Source organism: Pelophylax lessonae (assembly GCF_965119305.1).
Source record: "Pelophylax lessonae genome assembly, chromosome: 5".
Taxonomy (NCBI): domain Eukaryota; kingdom Metazoa; phylum Chordata; class Amphibia; order Anura; family Ranidae; genus Pelophylax; species Pelophylax lessonae.
In genome coordinates this window covers 66,279,064-66,303,065 of record NC_138772.1, presented here as the reverse complement: position 1 = coordinate 66,303,065, position 24,002 = coordinate 66,279,064, and the positions used below count along the sequence as shown (strand labels likewise).

The 24,002-nt window shown below is 42.3% G+C and overlaps 1 protein-coding gene across 1 annotated transcript in view; it reads left to right on the top strand.

Annotated features, from left to right (window-relative positions):
- The window catches only part of CUBN (cubilin), a 439,455-nt gene that overhangs the window by 265,518 nt on the left and 149,935 nt on the right, over nt 1–24,002 (top strand). The window contains exons 34-39 of the mRNA XM_082257511.1: nt 3,331–3,444; nt 6,881–7,009; nt 9,447–9,579; nt 16,589–16,794; nt 22,043–22,224; nt 22,315–22,510. Coding sequence (XP_082113637.1) covers nt 3,331–3,444; nt 6,881–7,009; nt 9,447–9,579; nt 16,589–16,794; nt 22,043–22,224; nt 22,315–22,510 — 960 coding nt within the window. The remainder of the gene's footprint in view (nt 1–3,330; nt 3,445–6,880; nt 7,010–9,446; nt 9,580–16,588; nt 16,795–22,042; nt 22,225–22,314; nt 22,511–24,002) is intronic.

Here is a 24,002-nt window from a genome sequence, read left to right as displayed (position 1 = left end):
GTGTCAGTGAAAGGAATAGAGCCCCATCATTGGTATCAGTGGGAGGAATAGATCCCCATCATTGGTATCAGTGGGAGGAATAGTGCCCCATCATTGGTATCAGTATGAGGAATAGAGCCCCATTGTTGGTGTCAGTGAGAGGAATAGAGCCCCATCATTGGTATCAGTGGGAGGAATAGAGCCCCATCATTGGTATCAGTATGAGGAATAGAGCCCCATCGTTGGTGTCAGTGAGAGGAATAGAGCCCCATCATTGGTATCAGTGTGAGGAATAGAGCCCCATCATTGGTATCAGTATGAGGAATAGAGCCCCATCGTTGGTGTCAGTGAGAGGAATAGAGCCCCATCATTGGTATCAGTGTGAGGAATAGAGCCCCATCATTGGTGTCAGTGGGAGGATAAGTACCCCATCATTGGCGTTAGTGGGAGGAATAGTGCCCCATCATTGGTATCAGTGGGAGGAATAGAGCCCCATCATTGGTATCAGTGGGAGGAATAGAGCCCCATCATTGGTATCAGTATGAGGAATAGAGCCCCATCGTTGGTGTCAGTGAGAGGAATAGAGCCCCATCATTGGTATCAGTGTGAGGAATAGAGCCCCATCATTGGTGTCAGTGGGAGGATAAGTACCCCATCATTGGTGTTAGTGGGAGGAATAGTGCCCCATCATTGGCATTAGTGGTAGGAATAGAACACCATCATTGGTGTCAGTGGGAGGAATAGTGCCCCATTATTGAGGTCAGTGGGAGGAAAAGTGTCCCAAGGGCAGGATAAAGACAAGCAAAGGGCTGCATCTGACCCCCAGGCCACAGTTTGGAGACCACTGCCCTAGGTGATGCAATCCTGTTCCTCTTTGGTGAGTGAACCAGTAAAAAAAAATCCTTAGACCAGCCTTTGTTAAACTTTTTACCCCAGAGTAACCCATAAAAAAATGTCAGGTCTCAGGGAACCCCTGCTAAAACCAGTTCATTGGGGATCAGTTGGATAATTGCCCCTTTCTTTGTTGGTCAGTGAGAATAGTGCCTCTCAGAATGCCACCCTTATAGACAGCTAAAAATTGGTGTAATGTAGCTAGCTCTGCCAAGCTGCATCAGCCCCAGTACTATGCATAGGAACTACTAGGGTCGCAAAGGTTGCACTTGGAACCGAGCCCTGGGGTTCCGCCACCGTAAGGGGGCCAAGATGACAGGAGGGGGCCACCAAGATGACAGAAGGGGGGCTGCTGCAGAACATGGGCAATGTTCACACTGCTGCAGCGCCAAAGTCGCTTGCTTGCAATTTCCTATCAACTTGCTTGTGACTTTTGTGATTTAACAGTGCAGTCTATGCCACTAATATTGCACCAAAGTCTTAGAAAAGTAGTGCATTTGTTGCCGCGACTTAAGTCGCATTTATTAAGACGGCATCATCTAAATTAATGTGATTTGAATTGTTATGTGACTTTATGTGTTACAATTTGCATAATAAGTCACAGCATTGTGAACTTGGGCTTTCAAAGGGCTCTGTGAAGGGAGTATAGAGCCCCAGGCTCAGTGATAAGGGCCCCAGGACCAGAGGGAAGAGCCCTGGGACTAATGAAAAGGTCAGTGGGGCCCTTCATGGTTTCTTGAACTGGGACCCTGAAGGTTCTAGTTACGCCTCCGGCAGGCATCATCAAATGGGAGGTCAAGCAACCATAGCTCAAATAACCCCTAGCAACCCTGGGGTTTTCACGGAACCCTGGCTGAGAATAGCTGCTTTGAACCATTTACCAGTTCACTACAGCTTCCCACTCACGCTCTTTGATCTCCGGTCAAAGAATGACGTAATCATTAAGGATTGCCCATGTAAATGAATGAAAGTAATGGAAATATGGAAGGAGATCACACCTCCTCTTCACATGTTGAGATAATTCATTAGTAGGATTATGAATGAGAAGGTGGGCAACTTGTCCCTTCATTTCTGTGAAGGTGTTGTAGTACACTGTTAAAATGTATCAAAAGTCAAAACCTTTTTTCGAGTGTTGGATGGCATATGTAATGGTTCAAATTAGAGTTGGGTATTTTTTTTTTATTTGGCTGTGTTTGTCTCTCGTTGGAAAGGTTTCCCTTGACATCCTGTCCTCCAGACATAGAAAGTGAAACGCTGGAACAGGTGTCCCCATTGAGAAAATTCCACTCTATTCCTGTTTCAATTACAACAGTAAAACTTGAAATTTCTAACCAGATGACAATGATCATCAGGACAAATAGAGAGGGGGATAGAATAGAGGGAGCATAGATAGCAATGGAACAGGAATGGACAGAGGGCGCACCAGCCTAGTGCATTATCTTTAAAACAATTTATTGTAAACATACATACACATTATTCTCACAAAGCAATTGTGAAACATGGGCAAATGCTGCCGCAGCAGAGGATGCCCAGTGGAGACCCTTGGTGGTCCCCCAATTGCTTACATTTGCCCGTGTTTCACAATTGCTTTGTGAGAATAATGTGTATGTATGTTTACAATAAATTGTTTTAAAGATAATGTGCTAGACTGGTGCTCCCTCTGTCCATTCCTTTTCCAGAATCTCTTTGGGTTACCACGACCCGTCGAGAGTGGCAGCAGAGCCGGGACAACTTCAATTAGACCTGAATCGCATTTTTAGGATACCAGCCAATCAGACATGGGAGTAAGTCACACATGTGCAAGTCACAAGCAAGTCTCAAGTCTTAACCTTCAAGTCTCAAGCAAGTCCCAAGTTACTGTGGCGAAAAGCAAGCAAGTCAAGTCGAGTCCCTGCTAGAATTCAAGCAAGTCAAGTCAAGTCATTTATTTGGTCAAGTCACAAATCAAGTCATAATATTGCTTTAACACATCTTGAGAAAATGCAAATATTTAATAACTTCAAAAAGTAAAGTCACTTCGAGTCACATGTCTCAAGTCAAAGTCAAGTCTCAAGTCATGAATACCAAGTCAAAGTCAAGTCGAGTCTTTTATTAATTGTAGTCAAGCAAGTCTCAAGTCCTCAAACTGGTGACTTAAGTCTGACTTAAGTTAAGTCATGTGACTCAAGTCCCCCACCTCTGCCAGCCGCAAGGCTATCCCTCAAGCGCAGGAGTCATTTGCTCTTTGTACAGATGGCAATGGAAACCTGACGGAGCTTTAATGCTTCCACACTCTATCCAAAACTTAAAATGCATTTTCTTATTTCAAACAATTGACCAGTTCATCATCCAGCATTTTACCCCTTTATGCCTATTATTCTTCATAAGAGGGTTTGCCATGCTTTATAAGCCAGACGTGCGATTTACACTCATTAGTGCATTCGCTTTAATTTTAACCTTTATATCATTTTATCTCACCAGTTAACCATGTCACTGTGTCTTTTACGGACTTTCAAACTGAAGGCAGGAATCTGAATTGTACAGAAGATTTTGTAGAAATTTTAGATGGGAACAATTATGATTCACCATCCAAAGGTATGTTAAGAATTGATACACTGTTGCATATTATTTAATAGTTATGTATCACAAAGTTATGTAACGGGGTAAGGCTGGAGGAAAGGGTTAAGGTGGTTGTAAACCCTTACGTATACCCAGTGGAGTGACTGGCCTCAGGTGATACACAGAGATAAATCAATTCCTTCTACAAGTTGTACCTGTTTATCTGCAGCCATCTGTCCTGTACATCCATTCAAACCACAGAATTTATACAGTGAAGGGACATCCCCTCCTTTCACACAGCACAAAGGAACAGAACTGAGTGCAAGCGTTAACTCCCTGTCACCGTTTTTCTCTTGGTGTCAGAAAAACCTGTCAGAAGTTACTCATGCAAATATCAGAGGAAGGAGGCAGCAGACAGGAATAACACTTAGTGCTCTGGATTAAGTACACATGTTCCCATATGGGATATGTTTTGTTCATTTTTCATGTCAGAGGTTTACCACTACTTTAACCACTTCAGCTCCGGAAGATTTATCCCCCTTCATGACCAGGCCATTTTTTGTGACATGGCACTGCGTTATTTTGAACTAACAATTGCACAGTCGTGCGACGCTGTACCCAAATAAAATTGATGTTCTTTTTTTACCCACAAATAGAGCTTTCTTTTAGTGGTATTTGATCACCGCTGCGGTTTTTGTTTTTTGTGCTATAAACAAAAAAAAAAAAGAGCGACAATTTTGAAAATAAAACAATATTTTTTGCTTTCTGCTATAAGACACACCCAATAAAAAAATTTAAAAATCAAATTTCTTAATCTGTTTACGCTAATATGTATTCTGTTACATGTTTTTGGTATAAAAAAAATCCCAATAAGCGTATATTTATTGGTTTGCGCAAAAGTTATAGCATCTACAAACAATGGGATATTTTTATGGAATTTTCATTTTTTTTTCTTTTTACTTTTTTTTTTTACTAGTAATGGTGACGATCAGCAAATTATAGGGGGACTGCGTCATTGCGGCAGACAAATCAGACTCTAAATAACATTTTTGGGGGGGCCAGTGACATCAATACTGTGATCAGTGCTAAAAAAAGTATGCACTACCACTGTACTAATGACACTGGCAGGGAAGGGGTTAACATCAAGGGTGATCAAAGGATTAAATGTGTCCCTAGGCGGAGTACTTTCTAACTGTGTGGGGGGTGCTTGTACTGTGGGAAGACAGAGATCAGTGTTCCTGCTTTGCAGAAACACAGGATCTCTGTCTTCCCTTGTCACAGAATTGCGATCTGGTTCGTTTACATAGGCAGACTGCCGTTCAGCTTCTGTCGGAGATGATCAGCGGGTCCCTGCGGACATCGCGCCGCAAACCCGGAAGTCCCAAAGACATACAGGTACATGATTTCGACTGTAGGAGCCACCACTCCGCAGTACATATACATGGGGCGGTCGGCAAGGGGTTAAAGGGACACTAAATGACATCCTTATTCTCCAGAAATAATCCATACTAATGCTCTTCTTAATGGCCCCATAATCAATTTTTATTTTAATGCAAGGAATGCATTAAGGTAAAAAATGTTTAGCCTCTAGAACCATTTTAATGGTTGTTATGTGTTCCCATTTATACAACATGCTTAAAAAAATAAAAAAATGTGCATACCTTCTTAGTTGTTTTTATTGAGCAAGTTCATACATAGGACTCTAATGCCTGGTACACACGCAATGTTAGTGTCCCTTCAACAAAAAACAGTTGTCATTAGACCGGCTTCTGTCAGAAAGACAGCTGTACACACTGACCGAACATCGGCCGGTTCCTGTTGTCGGCCTATGTGTACCAAGCCTAAAGGCAGCTTGCAAGTTATTCTGAACAATTTCAAAGTGTAATTAGAGGGACAAACCAAGAGATAGTTTTTTTCAAGTGCATTAAAATACAATGTACCCCAGGTAGGCCTTTAATCCTGTGTTCAGACTGGAACTGTGCAAATCTAGTTTACTACTGATAATGAGACCTGCCAGCAGAAAACAGACAGGTTTAGTCATGATAAACATAACTTCACAGTCCTCTCTATAACATTACTGAATCTGGTTTCCGGATCTTATACTTCAGTGGCCTGTGCTGGAAGAGCTTAGTAATAGCCACACCCCTTAGCACAAGTGTCCTCTCACAGACTTGCATATTACGGAGAAGGGGATGGATGTGTCTGACCGGGTCTTTTACTCTCCTTTCATACAGATCTCTAGTGACAAGATTTACTGTATTCCCCCGCTTCCCCCAAAGCCATAATAAAGTGCCACCTTTCCACAGCTATACCCAGGGCAGACTGGAGAATACTCCATTGCCCCCTGAGTGTGTAGGGCAAAAACATCACTAAAACCAGAGCGGAGGCCGATGACAACACTCACTCATTGATTTTGATGATGTATTTACTCTACAAATACAGCACACTAGGCTGTCAGTTACAGACTATGGCCTGCTTCTCTGTGACCGCAGCAACTGAAGGTGGGTATGCTGAGTAACTGAGGTGCAGGCCATGGTCTGTAATTGTCAGTATAGCAAGTTGGTAATTACAGTGTGTGTCACTGAGTGGCTGGCCCTCCTTGGGTTACCAAGGTGGAGAGAAGCTGTACAATGATCAGCAAGCACATCCATTGTACAAGGGGTGGAGGTGGTCCTGAATCAGCCATATGAAAACCCAGTAGGTGGCCTGGCACATCTTACAGAGAAGAGGGTCTACTTCACCAGTTGAGGAGCCCATTAATCTTTCAGCTGTCAGAATATTTTTTTCTGCATAACGCAACTACAAGGGCAGATTCTGGCTCCCTGCCTTTGCAAGTTCCAAACCCAACACCTTTAACTCCAGTGCAGTGGGCCCTCCTTCTCCCTTTTTTGCAGTGGGCCTTGATGTCCCAGTTCACCTCTGGCCAGGGCCGGATTAAGAGCATCATGGGCTTGGTGCTGAGGATTTTGAATGGTATTAAGAGCCATGCCTCGGCATGCGCCCTGAGGAGGAAGGGTGCAGCCGCGCAGGCCTAATACAACAATAAGCCCATAAACACATCCATGCATCGGCAACTGTCCCTTTGTGTCTGGCCTTTGTGCTGTGTGGGTAGGTTCTTCTGTGTTTACAAGTGACAGTAAAGAGTGGTAACAGTGAATCTGGCCAGCCTGGGCCTATATTAAGGTAGGGGCCTGGAGCTGCAGCTCCAATAGCCCCTACGTTAATCCAGCCCTGCCTCTGGCTATACTCATACAGTATATTGACTCTAAACTATGGAGAATTCAAGGGGTAGAGTGAAATTATTATTCTGTTTTGGAGTGGCAGTTGAGTGCTACTGGTAATCTTTCCACTCTCATCCAAGGAAATGGATCATACCCACTACTGTATATTAGGGGTAGTCTGGTCAGAGGGAATAAAAAACTGATTGTACAGTTCGTGCATTTGACTTTTTCACTTTTTTTTTCTTTTAAAGGACGTTACTGTGGTCAGCAAATTCCTCACCCTGTTACATCGTTCAGTAATGCCCTGGTGATAAAATTTGTCTCCAATAGTTACTCAACATATAGAGGATTCCGTGCTACCTACTCTGCATCAACCTCATGTAGGTGTCATCAATTTTATATCTAACTGCATAACAAATGTATTTGTTTTTGAATATAACATACAGAAAGGTGCTAGTGGTAACTGAAATTGGAGTTGATTTACTAAAGGCAAATAGCAAAGGCATTTGTTCCAGAGCTTAGTAAATGAGGAGAAGCTACACAAAGCTTTGTAAAGAATACCCAATCACATGTAAGGAAAATTTTAAAAAAAAGCATTTTTTGCTTGCACATGATTGGATGATGGAAGTCAGCAGAGCTTTCCATCATTTACTAAGCTCTGGAACAATGCCTTTGCAGAGTGCAACTGCACTTTGTGCACAGCCTATTTGGCAAATCTACCCCAATGAGTCAGAATTCTCATGCGATGTCTCTGTACTAATCATGTAAATGTTCAGCAGGTGAGGCTGAGTTTTTGATGGAATGGGTAAGAGTTGGAAATTTATTTTTTTATTGTTGCCTGTGTCCTCTTTTTAAAGATTTCCCTTCGCTTTCCATTCCGGAGTCACCAGGACAAGAAATGAGAGTATGCAGGACAGGAGGATATAGAAACATAAGAAACCTGAGCAATGTTACAACCTTTCCCCGCTCCATTGTAGAAATGTGCTGTTGATGTTGTCTGTGTCCCCATCAGATAGAGATCCCATCTTGTGACACCCTGTCATTGGGACAGGAAACAAGGGAAAATCTCCCCAATGGGAATTCAGACAGTATTCCCTCTTTTTACAAACCAGGCTAGAGTTGGACTTCAAGGATATTATGTCATCCAAAAATCGCATAGCATAAATTGGGAGCATGTTACCAGGAGGTAACCCTCTCCTCCTTAAAGTGACAATGCAAACCAGTAATTTCAACAAAAATCTTCTGATAAGATTCTATGTGCATTTATTGAATGTCATGTGTGTATTTACCTGTAAAAGCCTCCCTTGTGTAGACTCTCAAAAGCCCTGAGACTGTAGCTGGGTACTGCCATTGTAGATATGATGTCAGCAGCCCCAGCAGGCTCTGTCACTCAAGAGATATTCTATACCAGGGATTGCCTAACTACGGCCCTCCAGTTGTTCAGGAACTACAATTCCCATTATTCCTAGTCATGTATGTGAATGTCAGAGTTTTACAATACCTCATGGGATGTGTAAGGGAAACCCCAAAACTTATGGGTTTCAGTAACTTTTTGACTGTTGAAGCCAGACTGAAAATGATTTATTAGACAAACATGTAGGTACACAGACATGTCTGGAGAGCAATTCAGTTACATTTCATTCTGTTTCTTTGATAAACATTGCTCTAGCTGGCTAGGGCCCCTAATACAATTTATACATTCTGAAGTGGGTGGAACCTAGCTTTTTAAAGTTTCTTTAAGGCTATGTTCACATGTGGGCATAGCGAATCGTGGGCAGAATCACCACGATTCTGCCCGCGATCCGGAAATCATTGCAAATCGCAGGACGCCTGTGCGATGCCCGGGATTTGCAATGGCACCCCAAACGCTGTGCGATGTTGCCGCAATTTCCGCCTGCCGAATCGCAGTAACATTGCGCAAACAATCGCGGGACGCATGATGCCCAAAAAAGGTACAAGAGCTTCTTTTGTGCGTCATGCGTCCTGCGATTCTGTTTGCGTGATGTTACCGTGATTCGGCAGGTGGAAATTGCGGCAACATCGCACAGCATTTGGGGTGCCATTGGAAATCACGGGCATCGCACAGGCTTCCCGTGATTTGCAATGATCTCCGGATCGCGGGCAGAATCGCAGTGATTCTGCCCGCGATCCACTACGCCCACATGTGAACGTAGCCTTAAGTCACATCTGAGTCTTTGGTGACATTCTTTGATATGCGTATGTTCATTAACATAGAGTCGTCACTTCCAGGCTCGTTTGCTGAACAGGTCTTCAAAGGTCTAGCAATCTAACAGCTGGAGGTATAAATTCCTTTTAAACACAACAGCTGTTATACAATATGACTTCTCACAACATATACATCCAATATATTTGCTTAATCATAAATACATGTTTGATAATCATAAATAAATATTTGATAAATAAAATGGCTGCTTCCCTTTTCCTCATCAATAATCCTCCTGTTGGCAATGTTGACATTGACAGTGTAGCGGTTTCCACTCTGCTGTCCCTGTGTGGTGATCTCACATCACAGTCACTTTTGGTAACTGTTAAAGCCACATATGGCTTACCCAGATGTATTATTGATGAGAAACATGGGGAGCAGCCATTTTATTTATCAAACATGTATTTATGATTTGACTATTGAGAAGAATTATCCCCTTACAGATCGCTAAAAAGTTCAATGGTGTCAGTGGGAACTTATCTGAGAGGTAGAAATTGCTCAAGGAACCCTTAGCAACATCTGGAGGAACCCTGGTTGAGAAACCCTGCCCTATAGTCTAATGATATTTATTCTCTTTTTCTTCATTTCTTCAGCCTGTGGAGGTGACTTACACATGGAGAACGGCGCCTTCAACAGCCCTGCCTATCCAGAAAACTATCCAGAAAATCTGGAGTGTGTTTGGAACATTATCAGTGCTCCTGGCAACCGTCTCGCACTGTCTTTCATGTAATCCCCTCCCTATCTTTCTTCATATTGTTCTCATCTTAATGACCTTACGGGAAGGAAGTGCCACGTCTGGCAGGAAAAGTCTTTAACAAATGTTTCAACATAAAACAAAACTTGGAAGGGATAGAAAGCGTGGTGCTGACACTCGTAGGATTTCTCCCACAAAATGCAAGACATATAGCTATGAAACATATATAAATCCTGCAGGCCATGCAGGTTCACTCAGGACTCATACTGTAATATCTGCTAGAGCCAGACTCCGTAATCAAAAGGCCTAAAATAAATATCGGGGTTGATTTACTAAAACTGGAGAATGTAAAATCTGGTGCAGCTCTGCACAGAAACCAATCAAGTTCCATTTTTTTTTTTTTATATCAAATTTGAACCACTTGAATATTTACCCGCCTTCATGACCAGGCCATTTTTTGCTTTTTGGTGCTGCTTTACTTTAACTGACAATTGTCAGTTAAATGACAACTGTCATGCAAGCTGTATGTCAACAAAATTTGTATATTTTTTCAGACAAATAGAGCTCTCTTTTGGTGGTATTTGATCACCACTGGGTTTTCTTTATTGTTTGCGCTATAAATGAAAAAAGACTGAACATTTTGAAAAATAAAAATAAAAAAACAATATTTTTTACTTTCTGCTATATAATATATCCCATAAAAAAATAAATTAAAAAAAGCAGATTTCTTCATAACTTTAGGCCAATATGAATTCTGCTACATATTTTTGGTAAAAAAAAATCCCAATAAGCGCATATTGATTGGTTTACGCGAACATTATAGCATCTCCAAACTATGGTATAAATTCTGGAATTTTTATTTATTTAGTTTTATACTAGTAATGGTGGCGATCAGTGACTTATAGCAGGACTGTAATAGTATGGCGGGCAGTCTTTCACTAAGGCCTCTTTCACACACGCTGTCCGTTTGTCCCTTTTTCATCCATCTGTTGACGGATGAAAAACGGACATCAAATGGATGTAAATGGATGATCATTCATTTATATCAGTTTACATCCACATCCGTCATCATTCGTTTTTTGAAACTGATCAAAACTCAATTTTTCTTCTGTTATAAAAAAGGGATCGGACGTAAAAGCGGATTTAAACTGATAAATGGTCAGTTTTTCATCAGTTTTTGGAAAGGTAGTGGATGTAAAAAACTGATGAAAAACTGATCACTGGTGAAAAACGGATGAAAAATGGATAAAAAAAACTGATGACAACTGATGAAAAACGGATGAATACTTCATCCATTTTGACATGACTGAACTGATTAAATAAATGGTCCTCATATGTGAAAGGGGCCTAACTGACACCTTGTGGGAACCAGTGACACTAATACAGTGATCAGTGCTAAACATATGCACTATCACTGTACTAATAAAACTGGCTGGGAAGAGGGTTAACATCTAGGGGCTATCGTATCCTGACTGCTCCAGCGGCTGTGAGAATCCCTAGAGTTAGGCCCCATTCACACTTCACATACCAGGAACTTGCATTCCCTCTCGCGATTTCTGTGGGCATTTTACGCAATTCTGCATGTCAGGCACAGGGCAGCCCATTCACTTCAATGGGCTGCCCTCTACAAGTCTCCTTTTTGGGTTACCAGCTTCATGCAATTTTTTAAATCGTGTTTTCCTGTGGATACTGTGCGATTCTGTTGCGCTACTATCGTGTCAAATTTGCACTAAATGGTTCCCAAATGCACACTGCGCGTTTTGCACAAATCGACACAAGCTTTAAAATTGCACGCAGAAGCACGGCGGTTCCATTCGGGATTCCAAACTGAAATGGGGACTGACTGCATCAAATTGGCTGCACTCACTGTTTGACTGTTTTCCAACTGGCTCCTTCAGTTTTTAAATCAAAGTTTACTGAGCCAGCTGGTGCCGACGGGCCACCCACAGCTTAAATTTTGTTGGCTTTAGCCTTGTGGGGCTAGACTTAGGCTAGGGCTACACTGGTGATTAAATCTTTTTGCTTCTTCGATATTTACAGGGTTAGTTCACCATCAGTGGCGGCCTGTCCATTGGGGGCACAGGGTCGCCGCCCCCCCTATCTATGCGTCCGGCCCCCTAATCTACATGCAGGGCGCGAGACGCATGAATTCCAATGGGTTTTTTTTGTTATTTTTTAAGCATGTGATTAGAGCCAGAGGCTCTAATAGGCTTCAAAAAAGGGTGGGCTCGGGGCGCAGAGCACTGCGCCCTTAGCCCACCCACTATATATATATTCATTACAAATTTAAAGCAGAGCTAAACTCTCACAATCAACATTAACTATTTTTAACCGTTATGCTGCTAGCATTACAAAGATGATAGGAAGGTATAATTACTTGTTTTATTTTTGTATTTATTTTTTTTTTTTACATTTCTTTAGATGCTTCCTGGTTTCTGGTCTTGGCCAAATACAGTGGGGAAAAAAGTTATTTGATCCTCTGTAGATTTTGTAAATTTGCCCACTTACAATTAATTGAAGGGTCTATGACTTATCATAGGTGTATTTTAAATGATCAGGGAGACACAGCAGCACTCATCTGAGTGTAGTATGATTAGTAAAGTTCAACATTTATTGCAATTAAAAATGGCAACTCACAAGAATTAAAACGTATGTAGGCATGTCACATGGGTTGGCCTCTCTGTACGATCCCAACCCTAGTAGCTGGCAGGTTTGGGCGCTGGTGGAGGCTTGTTCACTCTGGACGGGCCTTCGATCTGTTTAATAAATCTTTATTTGAGAAAAAAAACAAGGTGCTCCTAACAACAACCCGTTATATGTATAAAAGACACCTGTCCACAGAATCTCTTTCTTTCATTCAAACCTCACCATCATAGGCAAGACCAAAGAGCTTTCAAAATACATCAGGGACAGGATTGTAGAGCTGCACAAGGCCGGAATGGGCCACAAGACAATTAGTAAGAAGCTTGGTGAGAAGGAGACAGACAACTGCTGGAACGATTATTCGCAAATGGCAGAAATACAAAATAACCATCAATCGCCCTCAGTCTGGAGCTCCATGCAGGATTTCGCCTCATGGAGAATGATCATGAGAAAAGCGAAGAATCAGCCAAGAACTACACAGGACGAGCTTGTAAATGATGAATTGAAATCCTGAAAGGTCCCCCTCCTCAAAAAGGCACATGTACAGTCATGCCACTGAACTTTTAATTTATTCAGAGAAGGATTGGGAGAAAGTGCTGTGGTCAGATGATATCAAAATTGAGCTCTTTGGCATTAACTCGACTCGCCGTGTTTGGAGAAAAAAAAATGCTGACTATGACCCTAAGAACACCATCCCTACATTCAAGCACAGAGATGGAAATATTATGCTTTGGAGTTGTTTCCTGCTAAAGGTACAGGCCAACTTTGCCTCATTGAGGGGCCAATAGACGGAGCCATGTAGGGTAAAATCTTAGATGAGAACCTTCTTCCCTCAGCAAGATTGCTGAAAATGGGTCGTGGATGGGTCTTCCAGCATGACAATGACCCAAAACATACCACTAAGGCAACAAAGGAGTGGCTCAAGAAGAAGCACATTAAGGTCATAAAGTGGCCTAGCCAGTCTCCAGACCTTAATCCTATAGAAAATTTATGGAGGGAGCTGAAACTTCGAGTTTACCAAGTGACAGCTAATGAACCTCAAGGATTTAGAGAAGATCTGTAAAGAAGAGTGGAACAAAATCCCTCCTGAGATGTGTGAAAACCTGGTAACCTACTACAAGAAACGTCTTACCAAGTACTAAGTCATGTTTTGCTTGGGAATCAAATACTTATTTTACTCACTGAACTGCAACATTTGTATCATGTGTTTTTTCTGAATTTTTGTTTGATACTCTCAGTCTCTAATTTTTAAAATACACCCATTGATAACAATTACAGGCCTTTCATTTCTTTATAAGTGGGCAAACTTAAAAAATTTGCAGGGGATCAATAATTATTTTCCCCACTGTAAGTTGTCTTGAGCATTTTTTTCTTTCATCTGGAGGAGGGCTGGAGGGGTTTTCTCACCTAAGCTCACCCTCCTGCCTGCATGCCTGAGCTAAGGGCAGATGGATTCCAGGATGAAAATGCTACATCAATCATCTACTCTTACTAAAAATGGCTGTGGCTAGAAATGCTAGGGGGTGTTTTTCAAAGTGATTTTTCAACAAAATAAAGCATGGATGGATAGGTGAGTTTGCTTTGAATATTAATATTAATTTTATTAAATAGTGATTTCAGTCTGTGGTGCTCAGATACAGTTTAGTTCCACTTTAAGTAATAAAGAAAATAAAAATGTAAAAAAAAAATGCATACCATACTCCCCAGTGTCTTATCCAGGGGACTCTAAAAGGTGAAAAAAATGGGCCCCTGCACAGAGCTAGAGGGTCTTCTCAAGAGAACTAGGACCCTTAGCTTTCCCAGGACCCCACTGCAAGGCCCTGTGAAAACAGTAAGGGGAGTATGTTTATTTTTTTATTTTAAGGTTCCTTTTACTCTTTGAGGTCCCTTCCACATTCCGAAATGTGTTAAAGAAAGATTGAGTTACATGAAAAAATATGTAAATCTTGTCTTATGTGACTAATTATATATATATACACGTACATATCAGGCACCTTGACACTTTGCAGCCAGTACTTTCAACTTTTAGTAAATCTAATCATAGATAATAGATTTACATTGGGCTTAAAACTGATCAAAACCGAGTATTGTTATGGGTCAGTTACACGTGTGGTGCTTTCTGAAAAGCAATCCCTATTTGGATCCTAATTCAGATGCCTGTTGTTACCCCCTAAATGCCGGACAACTGCATTGCAACTGTGTGCATTTTACTCAATTGCGGAGTAGACTAGTAAAAAAAAAAAATAAAAATGACATAAATCTTTCCCGTAGATAGTAAACACAATAACTTTTGAGCAAACCAATCAAAATACGCTTATTGCGATTTTTTTTTTACCAAAAATGTGTAGCAGAAAACAAATTGGCCTAAATGTTAAAAAATTTTGATTTTACATTTTTTTTTTTTTTGGAATGTTATGTTGCAGAATGTGAACAAAATGGTGTTTTTTTTTTGTTTATAGCGCAAAAAAAAAAAATCGCACAGGTGATCAAATGCCACCAAAAGAAACCTCTATTTGTGGGAAATAAAGGACATCAATTTTGTTTGGGTACAGCGTCGCACGACCACGCAATTGTCCATTAAAATAACGCCAAATCCTGGCCAGGGCCTGGTCATTATGCAGCAAAATCTTCCTGTCTTAAAGAGGAAGTAAACCCTCCTCTGTAACTTGTACCTATAGGTAAGCCTATATTAAGGCTTACCTATAGGTACTGTAAATATCTCCTAAACTTGCACCGTTTAGGAGATATTTACCTTACATGCAGCCAGTGACGTCACTGGCGCATGCGCTCTGAAGGAACGGCCGCTGGTGCCGTTCCTTCAGAGTCCCGTGCCGTGACCGTCGGCTCCCGCGCGCGTGCGCGGGAGTGACGTCACCGCGGCTCCGGCCGGATGCCGCGATCCCGGAAGACGGGCGACTGAACATGTCTCCCGTCATACAGGTGAGTGAGCGGCACGGCGGGAGCTCGTTGTAAGGTAAGTATTTCATAATGAGCTAGTATGCGATGCATACTAGCTCATTATGTGTCTTTCAGGTTGTAAAAAAAAAAAAAAATTTGAAACGAGTTTACAACCTCTTTAAAGTGGTTAAAATAGACTGAGACATAGCAGTGGCGCCATTGGCTCAAGCAGCTGTCAATCAAAGTCAGTTAGCCAATCGGAAGAGAGAGGGGGCGGGGCTGAATGACAGCTCCGTGTCTAATTGGACAGATGGAACTGCAGCTTGGCTCGGGTGCCCCCATAGCAAGCTGCTTGCTGTGAGGGCACTCAATAGGAGGGAGGGGCCAGGGCCTGCAAAGAGGGACCTGAGAAGAGGAGCATCCTGGCTGCCCTGTGCAAATCCACTGTAACAGAGGAGGTAAGTATCATATGTTTGTTGTTTTTTTTTTGTTTTTTTTAAAACAAGACTTTACAATTACTTTAACATTTGTAGCACAGCACTCTTCTAGTGTAGAGCAGGCTTCTAGGTACATTTAGTTTGGCTCCTCTGTAATTAGTGGAGCAAAGATTGATTATACAGGGCTGTTCAGTGTTATACAGGCTCCTGTTCTGTACTTCCTCCTGTTTATACAGGCTTCCAGAAGTATAGTGAAAGGAAGGACAGAATGGGCAACCAGAATATTTATTTAACTCTAGGCAATCCCTGGGGAGGTGTGCCCAGAAAGTGGTGAGAGAGTCCATAAATAGTCTGAGGCCTGAACAGTAGGGTGCAGCTTTCCTTGGTCCAGTCCTGCAACTTTCCTTGGTCCAAGTCCTGTTTAACTGGGGGGCCTATTTGCATGGCCGTGTCCAGGGGTCAAGTTGGGTCTGTGGAAGCTCAATGTAGAGAGCCAGGAGGAAGTTGGTGGGAAAGTCCAACTGTTCTATGGTGGTGAGAGTATACATCTCCCTTACTAGGAAGAGCCTGGCAGATATCGGCAAGAGGCAACTGGTGATCCTGTAGCTAAGTAAGTAGATGACCCCAATGCTGAAGGGAAGTGACTTTGGATAGCTTTTGACTTTTGAGGGAGTATAAGTAACCAGCAGCATTAGGAATCGTGTGGGTCATTCATTTTGTGAGGGGCGGCCAGCAGTTTGTGAAGTGCAGCCAGAAATTGAGGAGTCCAGTTTGCAGTTTGTCGGGGTATCCCATGCTCCCTCTCCCCATCCAAGTTCATAGTTCTCAATAAAAAGATTTAAATTGTTTTCCAAGCCAGTGGAAGAATGAAGAAAATGCTGTGTGCCTGACTGTGTGTGCTCTAAGGGGGAAATAGGACCAAATTCACCCACGGCTCTTTGGGGGGGGGGGGTGTCGCTTCTACACATTTGACAAACTATAGTTTACCTTTGATAGAATCTATAAGAAGTCTTTTTTATTTTGGTAAACAATATTTCTCTTTATGTCCATTCTTCATATACAGGTCATTCTCTCTGCAATCCAGTGAAAACTGTTCGAAGGATTATTTGGAAATTAGGGAAGGCGATGCCGGAGGCACATTTCTGGGGAGATTTTGCGGCGCCAGTCTACCCAATAATGTAACTTCTATCGTTGGCCACATAATCTGGGTAAAGTTTGTGTCTGATGGATCAATAAGTGGATCAGGCTTCAGGCTCTCCTTTTCACACAGTAAGTAAATTATTTTATTTTTTAAGCTTTTCATGTATATGAAATATTCATGTTGATTTTTCAGGTTCATTTTCCAAATTATAGCAATTTCTCAGTTTTTACACAATGCAGAACTTTAGTCAAAAATGAAGAGTCCATTTAAAACAAAACATCAAAACTTGCTTTTGTTGAAATGTTCAGCTTCACTCCAGAGATCTTCCCCAAATACTGTTTTACTTCTGCTATATGTCCTCAGTCTAAAGACCAGCGTCATTCAACCCACTTCCTCTGAGCCCAAGTCATCCTGGAGCCCCAGCCTGTGATTAGACAGTACAAAGAGAAGCAGCACAGGGATCATCTCATTTTTCTGTAATGCCCCGTACACACGTTCCGATAATCGTACGACTAATGTTTCGTAAATTGTTGCATGTTACTAAAATCGAAACCAACTCTGCGTACAAACCATCAGATTTTCTTTGTACGATTCACTGACCAAGTGTATTTTTCGTAGCTACGTATCGGAAGTGATGTATATACGTCTGACCCCTGCGGATTATTTTACGGTTTCCGATAATGCGTGGTATTTGTCGATCGACTTTTAGCGTACGCATACTGTACTGACGAAACGATTATCGTTCGAGAAGATGACGTACGACAGAAGTTTTCCTGTTTGTCCCTTCGGATTTTGTTGGACCAACTGTCGTGATCGGCTGTCGAAAGCTGTGTACTAACGATTAGATTATCGTGAGATCAGGTCGAAAGAGAGTTTTGTCGTACGATTATCGGAAACGTGTGTACGGGACCTTACTCTGCTCTCTCCTGCAATCAGCATGCTTCTTGCTAGCATTAATTAATTGGCTCATTGTGCTGCTTCTTACACTCACCTTCCTGCCCTGCTGTACAGGGTCTGCAAGAAGCTGATACCAGGTTAAATTCAGGTGCTTACAATGTTTGCATTTACAGTGCCTTGAAAAACTATTCATACCCCTTGAAAATTTCCACATTTTGTCATGTTACAACCAAAAACGTGAATGTATTTTTTGGGGATTTTATGTGATAGACCAACACAAAATGGCACATAATTGTGAAGTGGAAGGAAAATGATAAATGGTTTTCAACATTTTTTACAAATAAATATGGGAAAAGTGCGGCATGCATTTGTTTTCAACCCCCTTTACTCTGATACCCCTAACTAAAATCTAGTGGAACTAATTGCCTTCAGAAGTTACCTAATTAGTAAATAGAGTCCACCTGTGTGTAATTTAATCTCAGTATCAATACAGCTATATAGGCTATAAAGCAGTGCCATAAAATATGAGGGGTGGGAACAGCAGAAAATAATTCCCCAAGGCTGAACCACAGCCAACCAGGCAACATAGGAGTCATCAGAACAACAAGATGAGACCCACCTGAAAAAAACATTAAACACCCTCAAGGAAGACCAAAACACCCTTAGGCCCCTTTCACACAGGCGGACCGTTCAGATCCGCCTGTCCGTTTTTTTGGCGGATCTGAACGGTCCCCCCATGCATCTCCATGGGGGATCGGATGTCAGCGGAGACATGTCCGCTGACATCCAATCCGTCAAATCTGGACGGATGGAAACCCTATTTTCCATCCGTCCAGCGGATCAGATGGGATCGGATGAGAACGGACCGACGGTCCGTTCCCATCTGATTCCCCAATGGAGATGCATTGGGACCTGACAGCTTTGTCTTTGCACACAGTGCGGAGAACAGCTGTCATTCTCCTGCTCAGCGGGGGATCGGCGGATCGATCCCCCGCTGAGAAAAGCGGAGTCCGTTTGATGGACTCATAGTGTGAAAGGAGCCTAAAAAGGCAGCCTGCAAAACTTTGTGGCCAAAGGAGGCATGTGCAGATGCCAGCACATCCACCTTATAAAACTTTATGAAGATATGAACAGACGACCAGGTAGCCGACTTGCAAACCTGAACCACAGATGCCTGATGGCAAAAGGCCCAGGAAGCACTAAGCGCTCGAGTAGGGTGCGCCTTAACAGGGAAGGGAGGAACCCGACCCTAAATCGAATAAGCCTGCACAACCGTCTGTCTGATCCATCTGGAAATAGTCGCAACAGACGCAGGCAGCCACTTCTTAGGTCCAACTATGAGAACAAAGAGAAAAACTGACTTTCGAAAAGACTCAGTAGTTGCCAAGCACACCCTGATTGCCCGAACCACATCCAAAGTATGCAGTGCAAATTCCTTAGGATGCTTAGGCTTAGGACACAATGATGGTAACACAATGTCCTCAAACTGGAAACCACTTTTGGAAGGAAGGACGAATCCGGACGAAGCACCACTTTATCCCTGTAAACCACCAGATAGGGAGAACGACAGGATAACGCCACCAGTTCCAACCAGGGCCGCTGATAGGGGGGGACCACCAGCCCTCTTGTAGGGGGCCCTAGCACACAGGGGGGCCCACACAGAGAGGGCGATTAGTGATGGACAACAATTACAGAAATCTTCCTCCAGCACCTGAATCTGATTCTGTCCCTCTCCCTGCTATCAGCTTTAATCTGTTGAGAAAGACAGTCGTCCCTCACTAATCCCCCTCCCTTATGTGGGCCCCCCTCCCAGCACTTATCTCTGCTCAGGAGTTTATTTGTAAATTGTAACTTTGTTTCTCTGTCTCTCTGATCACTGAGCATCCTGCTTTACAGTCGTCGAAGCCAGCGACTGTAAAGCAGGATGGAAGATTGGTCCTTGAGACAGCAGATCCTCCCTGAGAGGAAGCCTCTAAGGAACGTCTGCGACTATATGCATGCGCTTACATTAGAAGTGCCCCCCTGGCACAGGATAGGACCGCCAAAGTAGTAGTGTTGTTGTGTCCAGCGATCACGGAATAGTTTTTCTTCTCCTCCACCTGTAAGCGCATACATATTTTTAGATTTTTACTATTTTACAATAAATGGGATTACACTATTGTGGATCTCCTTTTTTTCCATTTATACATCTATTGGGAGAGTTATCCAGGGAATACTATCTGAACCATTTATGAGTGTCAGCAGTATGTATTAGACTGAGGAGGAGGAGGAGGAAAGATGCCATCTACATAGAGCTTGGATCCTGTATGAAGTGTTAGAGGTCCTTGTGGTTAGAGGTCTTTGTGACCTGACAGCTTCTGGTGAGCATTTTATATACTATAGCTCACGTGGTGGACTGCTTCTTCATCCTTGACTCACATGGTGTGGGACACTATTTATTGATCTTTGGAACTTTCTATCATTCAACATTATTCACTATTGCTGAAGAATTAGATTCACTTAGATTCACTATCTATTTATTTTATATATAGTCACGTAATTATTTTTTTCAATCAATACATTTTTATTGGTTTCGTCAAAAGTCACGTAATTATTTAAGTATCAATTATCAATCATTTTTTTTCCTTTAAAATAATAATATTTTTTGGGCTATTACACTATCTTTATTGTATAATATTCGCCTTTAGAACACTTATATTTTTACGGATATATTTGCTCACAGTCACTAGTTTTTTATCTCGCATATTAACCACCTTACCCCCAGCCACTGTGCTGCTACTGTGGCACAGTGGCTCGTTCCCGTCCAGCGACGTAGACCTACGTCGCTGGACTCCTCCCCCTGTAGGCGGCGCTCGCGCGCCGCCGGAGGCGCGCTCCCGCTGTTTTCAGTCACAAAAAGTTTGCAAAAAGTAAAAATCGCACAGGTGATCAAATACCACCAAAAGAAAGCTCTGTTTGTGGGAAAAAAAGGACGTAAATTTCGTTTGGGTACGGCGTCGCACGACCGCGCAATTGTCAGTTAAAGTCACACAGCGCCGAATCGCAAAAAGTGGCCTGGACGTAAGACAGCAAAATCCTCCGGTGGTAAAGTGGTTAATTAGTTATTTTGGAGTTGAACCAGTGCCTACCTTATTTCTAGTATAAGTTTGTCACATTTGTGTAGATTGCACATTTAAAGGGACAGCAGGCCACTTATTATACACAAGAACTATATACCAGGCGCCTTTACACAGTCTTTCATTAGGAAGGCATGTTACTGCAGCGCACCAATGCGCATAAAGCAAGTCACCACAATGCAACAGTATATACACTTGTGGGTCTGTCAGAAAAACATTCCTAAATCCTGTTGTGTGCTGACAACACACAGCATTATTGTGGACTAAGTGGTGTCAGCTCTCCCCAGTGTTTTTTGCTAAAGCCTAAACTACTCGATCCATTCTATTCTACACAACACAGAGACTAATTGTTCTGTGTACCAAAATAAGAACTAGGGAGCTAAATAGCCTCTGTGGGGTTGATTTAATAAAACTAAAAAGTGCAAAATTTGGTGAAGCTGTGCATGGTAGCCAATCAACTTCTAACTTCAGCTTGTTCAATTAAAGCGGAGTTCCAGCCACGGGGGTGAAATTGAGCTAAAAATACCCCCGGGACAGTCAGGGCTAGTGCATTCCACAATGGATAGCCTCTTTACTGTCCCGGGTCGCACTTACCTTTTAGAAGAAATACTTACCTTGAAAATTTCTTCTCCAGCGCTGCCATCTCGGATGTGGGCAGCTGAAGCCAGCGCGTCCTCTTCTGCGTCCTCTTCCGTGTCCTCTTCTCCCAGAATGCGCCTGCACCAGCCCCGCTCGTCACTCTGGTGCGGGCCCGTCATCCCTCCACAGCTTCTGGGCATGCCCAGAAGCTGTTTAGCAGGGAATGAGGTGCCCACACCGGAAGTGACGAGCGGGGCCGGTGCAGGCGTATTGATTCCGTGGCCACCGAGGGAGGAAGTGGAAGAAAGGTGAGTATATTTTTCTTCAATAACTAGGTAAGTAAACAAAAAAAAAAATCGTAACTATCCATTCGTTTTTCAGGTGACCAAGAGCAAGCGGATGGCCCAAAATCGATTATGTCAATTTTGTGGCCGGAACTCCGCTTTAAGCTTTGCTAAAAAAAAAAAAAAAAAAACGGAAGCTGATTGGTTTCAATGCAGAACTGCACCTGATTTGCTCTCTCCAGTTTTAGTAAATCAACTCCTTTGAGATTACAAGGGAAATATCCACAGAACAAAGAACAGCTATGAATTTCTGACATGAGAGGTGTTCTGTAGTTCAACTTGGTAGAACTAACGGAATGCTGACAACATTGCTTGAGATTTCAATGCAACCAAGGCAGAATTATTAGCTCAGGAAAATTATTTTTCTACAATTAATTAATGTATTTATCTGTTATCTATGTATGTACGTACATGTAAATGTATTCATTTTAATGTTACAGTGTTTGGGAACAATCTAGACGGCACCAGCGGACAAATTGCATCTCCTCTTTGGCCCAGACAATATCCTCATCACTCCAATTACATCTGGAAAATCAATGTGCAATCAGGACAAATTATTGAGATTAGAGTTCTGCAAATAGATATCGAAGACCATGCAACCTGCTCCTACGACAGATTACGGGTAAAGTTTATATTCCTGTTTACAGCCTTTTTGTCAGTTTTATATCTTTTTCTATCAGACTAATAGATGACTGTCTTTCCTGCATTGCAGATATATGATGGTCCTGACGTTCACTATCACATCATTGGCACATACTGTGGAGTCACTTCACCGCCCTCCCTGTTCTCCACCGGCAGTTCAGTGACTGTTCAGTTCACAAGTGACAACAGTATTAGTAGAAGGGGCTTTCTGCTGGAGTGGACCGCTGTCTACATGTCTCCTGATCCCCTACCCACAATAGCTCCAGGTATGGATTGTTGGAAGGTGATTCTCTACCCACAATAGCTCCAGGTATGAAATGTAGGCAGGGGATCCTCTACACACAATAGCTCCAGGTATGGATTGTTGGAAGGGGATCCTCTACCCACAATAGCTCCAGGTATGGATTGTTGGAAGGTGATTCTCAACCCACAATAGCTCCAGCTATGAAATGTACGCAGGTGATCCCCTACCCACCATAGCTCCAGGTATAAAATGTAGGCAAGTGATCCCCTACTTATCATAGCTCCACGTATGAATTGTAGGAAGGTTATCCCCTACCCACCACAACTCCAAGTATGAAATGTAGGCAGGTGATCCCCTACCCACCATAGGTCCAGGTATGAAATGTATGAAGGTGATTCCCATACCCACCAAAGCTCCAGGTATGAAATGTAGGCAGGTGATCCTCTAATCATCGTAGTTCCAGGTATGAAATGTAGGCAGGTGATCCTCTACCCACCATAGCTCCAGGTATGAAATGTAGGCAGGTGATCCCCTCCCTGCCATAGCTCCAGGTATGAAATGTAGGCAGGTGATCCCCTCCCTGCCTGCCATAGCTCCAGGTATGAAATGTAGGCAGGTGATCCCCTCACTGCCATAGCTTCAGGTATGAAATGTACGAAGGTGATCCCCTCCCTGCCATAGCTTCAGGTATGAAATGTAGGCAGGTGATCCTCTACTCACCATAGCTCCAGGTATGAAATGTAGGAATGTGATCCCCTCCCTTCCATAGCTCCAGGTATGAAATGTACGAAGGTGATCCCCTCCCTGCCATAGCTCCAGGTAGGAAATGTAGGCAGGTGATACCCTACTCATCATAATTCCAGATATGAAATGTAGGCAAGTAATCATGAATATAATCTAGAATGCAGTATTTTTTGTCTGTGGATTTCTAGATTAGAGGATACTTCAGTAACTCTGAGTACCCAAATTTAGACTTTTTGATAATGTATATCCTCGCATGAATAAATACTCAGTGGGAGAGAGAAGAAGATACACCAAGAGAGAGAGAAAAGATAGATGGACATACCTGAACTCTTATATTGATTGAGGTGCAAATGACTGATAAATCATAGACATAGGGACTGATAAATAGATACTGTACATCGATGAATGGATAGGTAGATAGATAGATAGATAGATAGATAGATAGATAGATAGATAGATAGATAGATAGATAGATAGATAGATAGATAGATAGATAGATAGATAGATAGATAGATAGATAGATAGATAGATAGATAGATAGATAGATAGATAGATAGATAGATAGATAGATAGATAATTCTAAAGTGCATCTTACATTGGCATAGAAATCTCTATGTAGCACCTTGAAGAATCTAATCCTTTATTAGTATATTTTGAAATATATGACCAATTGATGATAGCAGTCATAACAAGAGTCACTATCACACATACATTAGCATACATGTAATGAGTATTTTCCATGGTGTTTTATTATTGTCTCTTATTGCTCT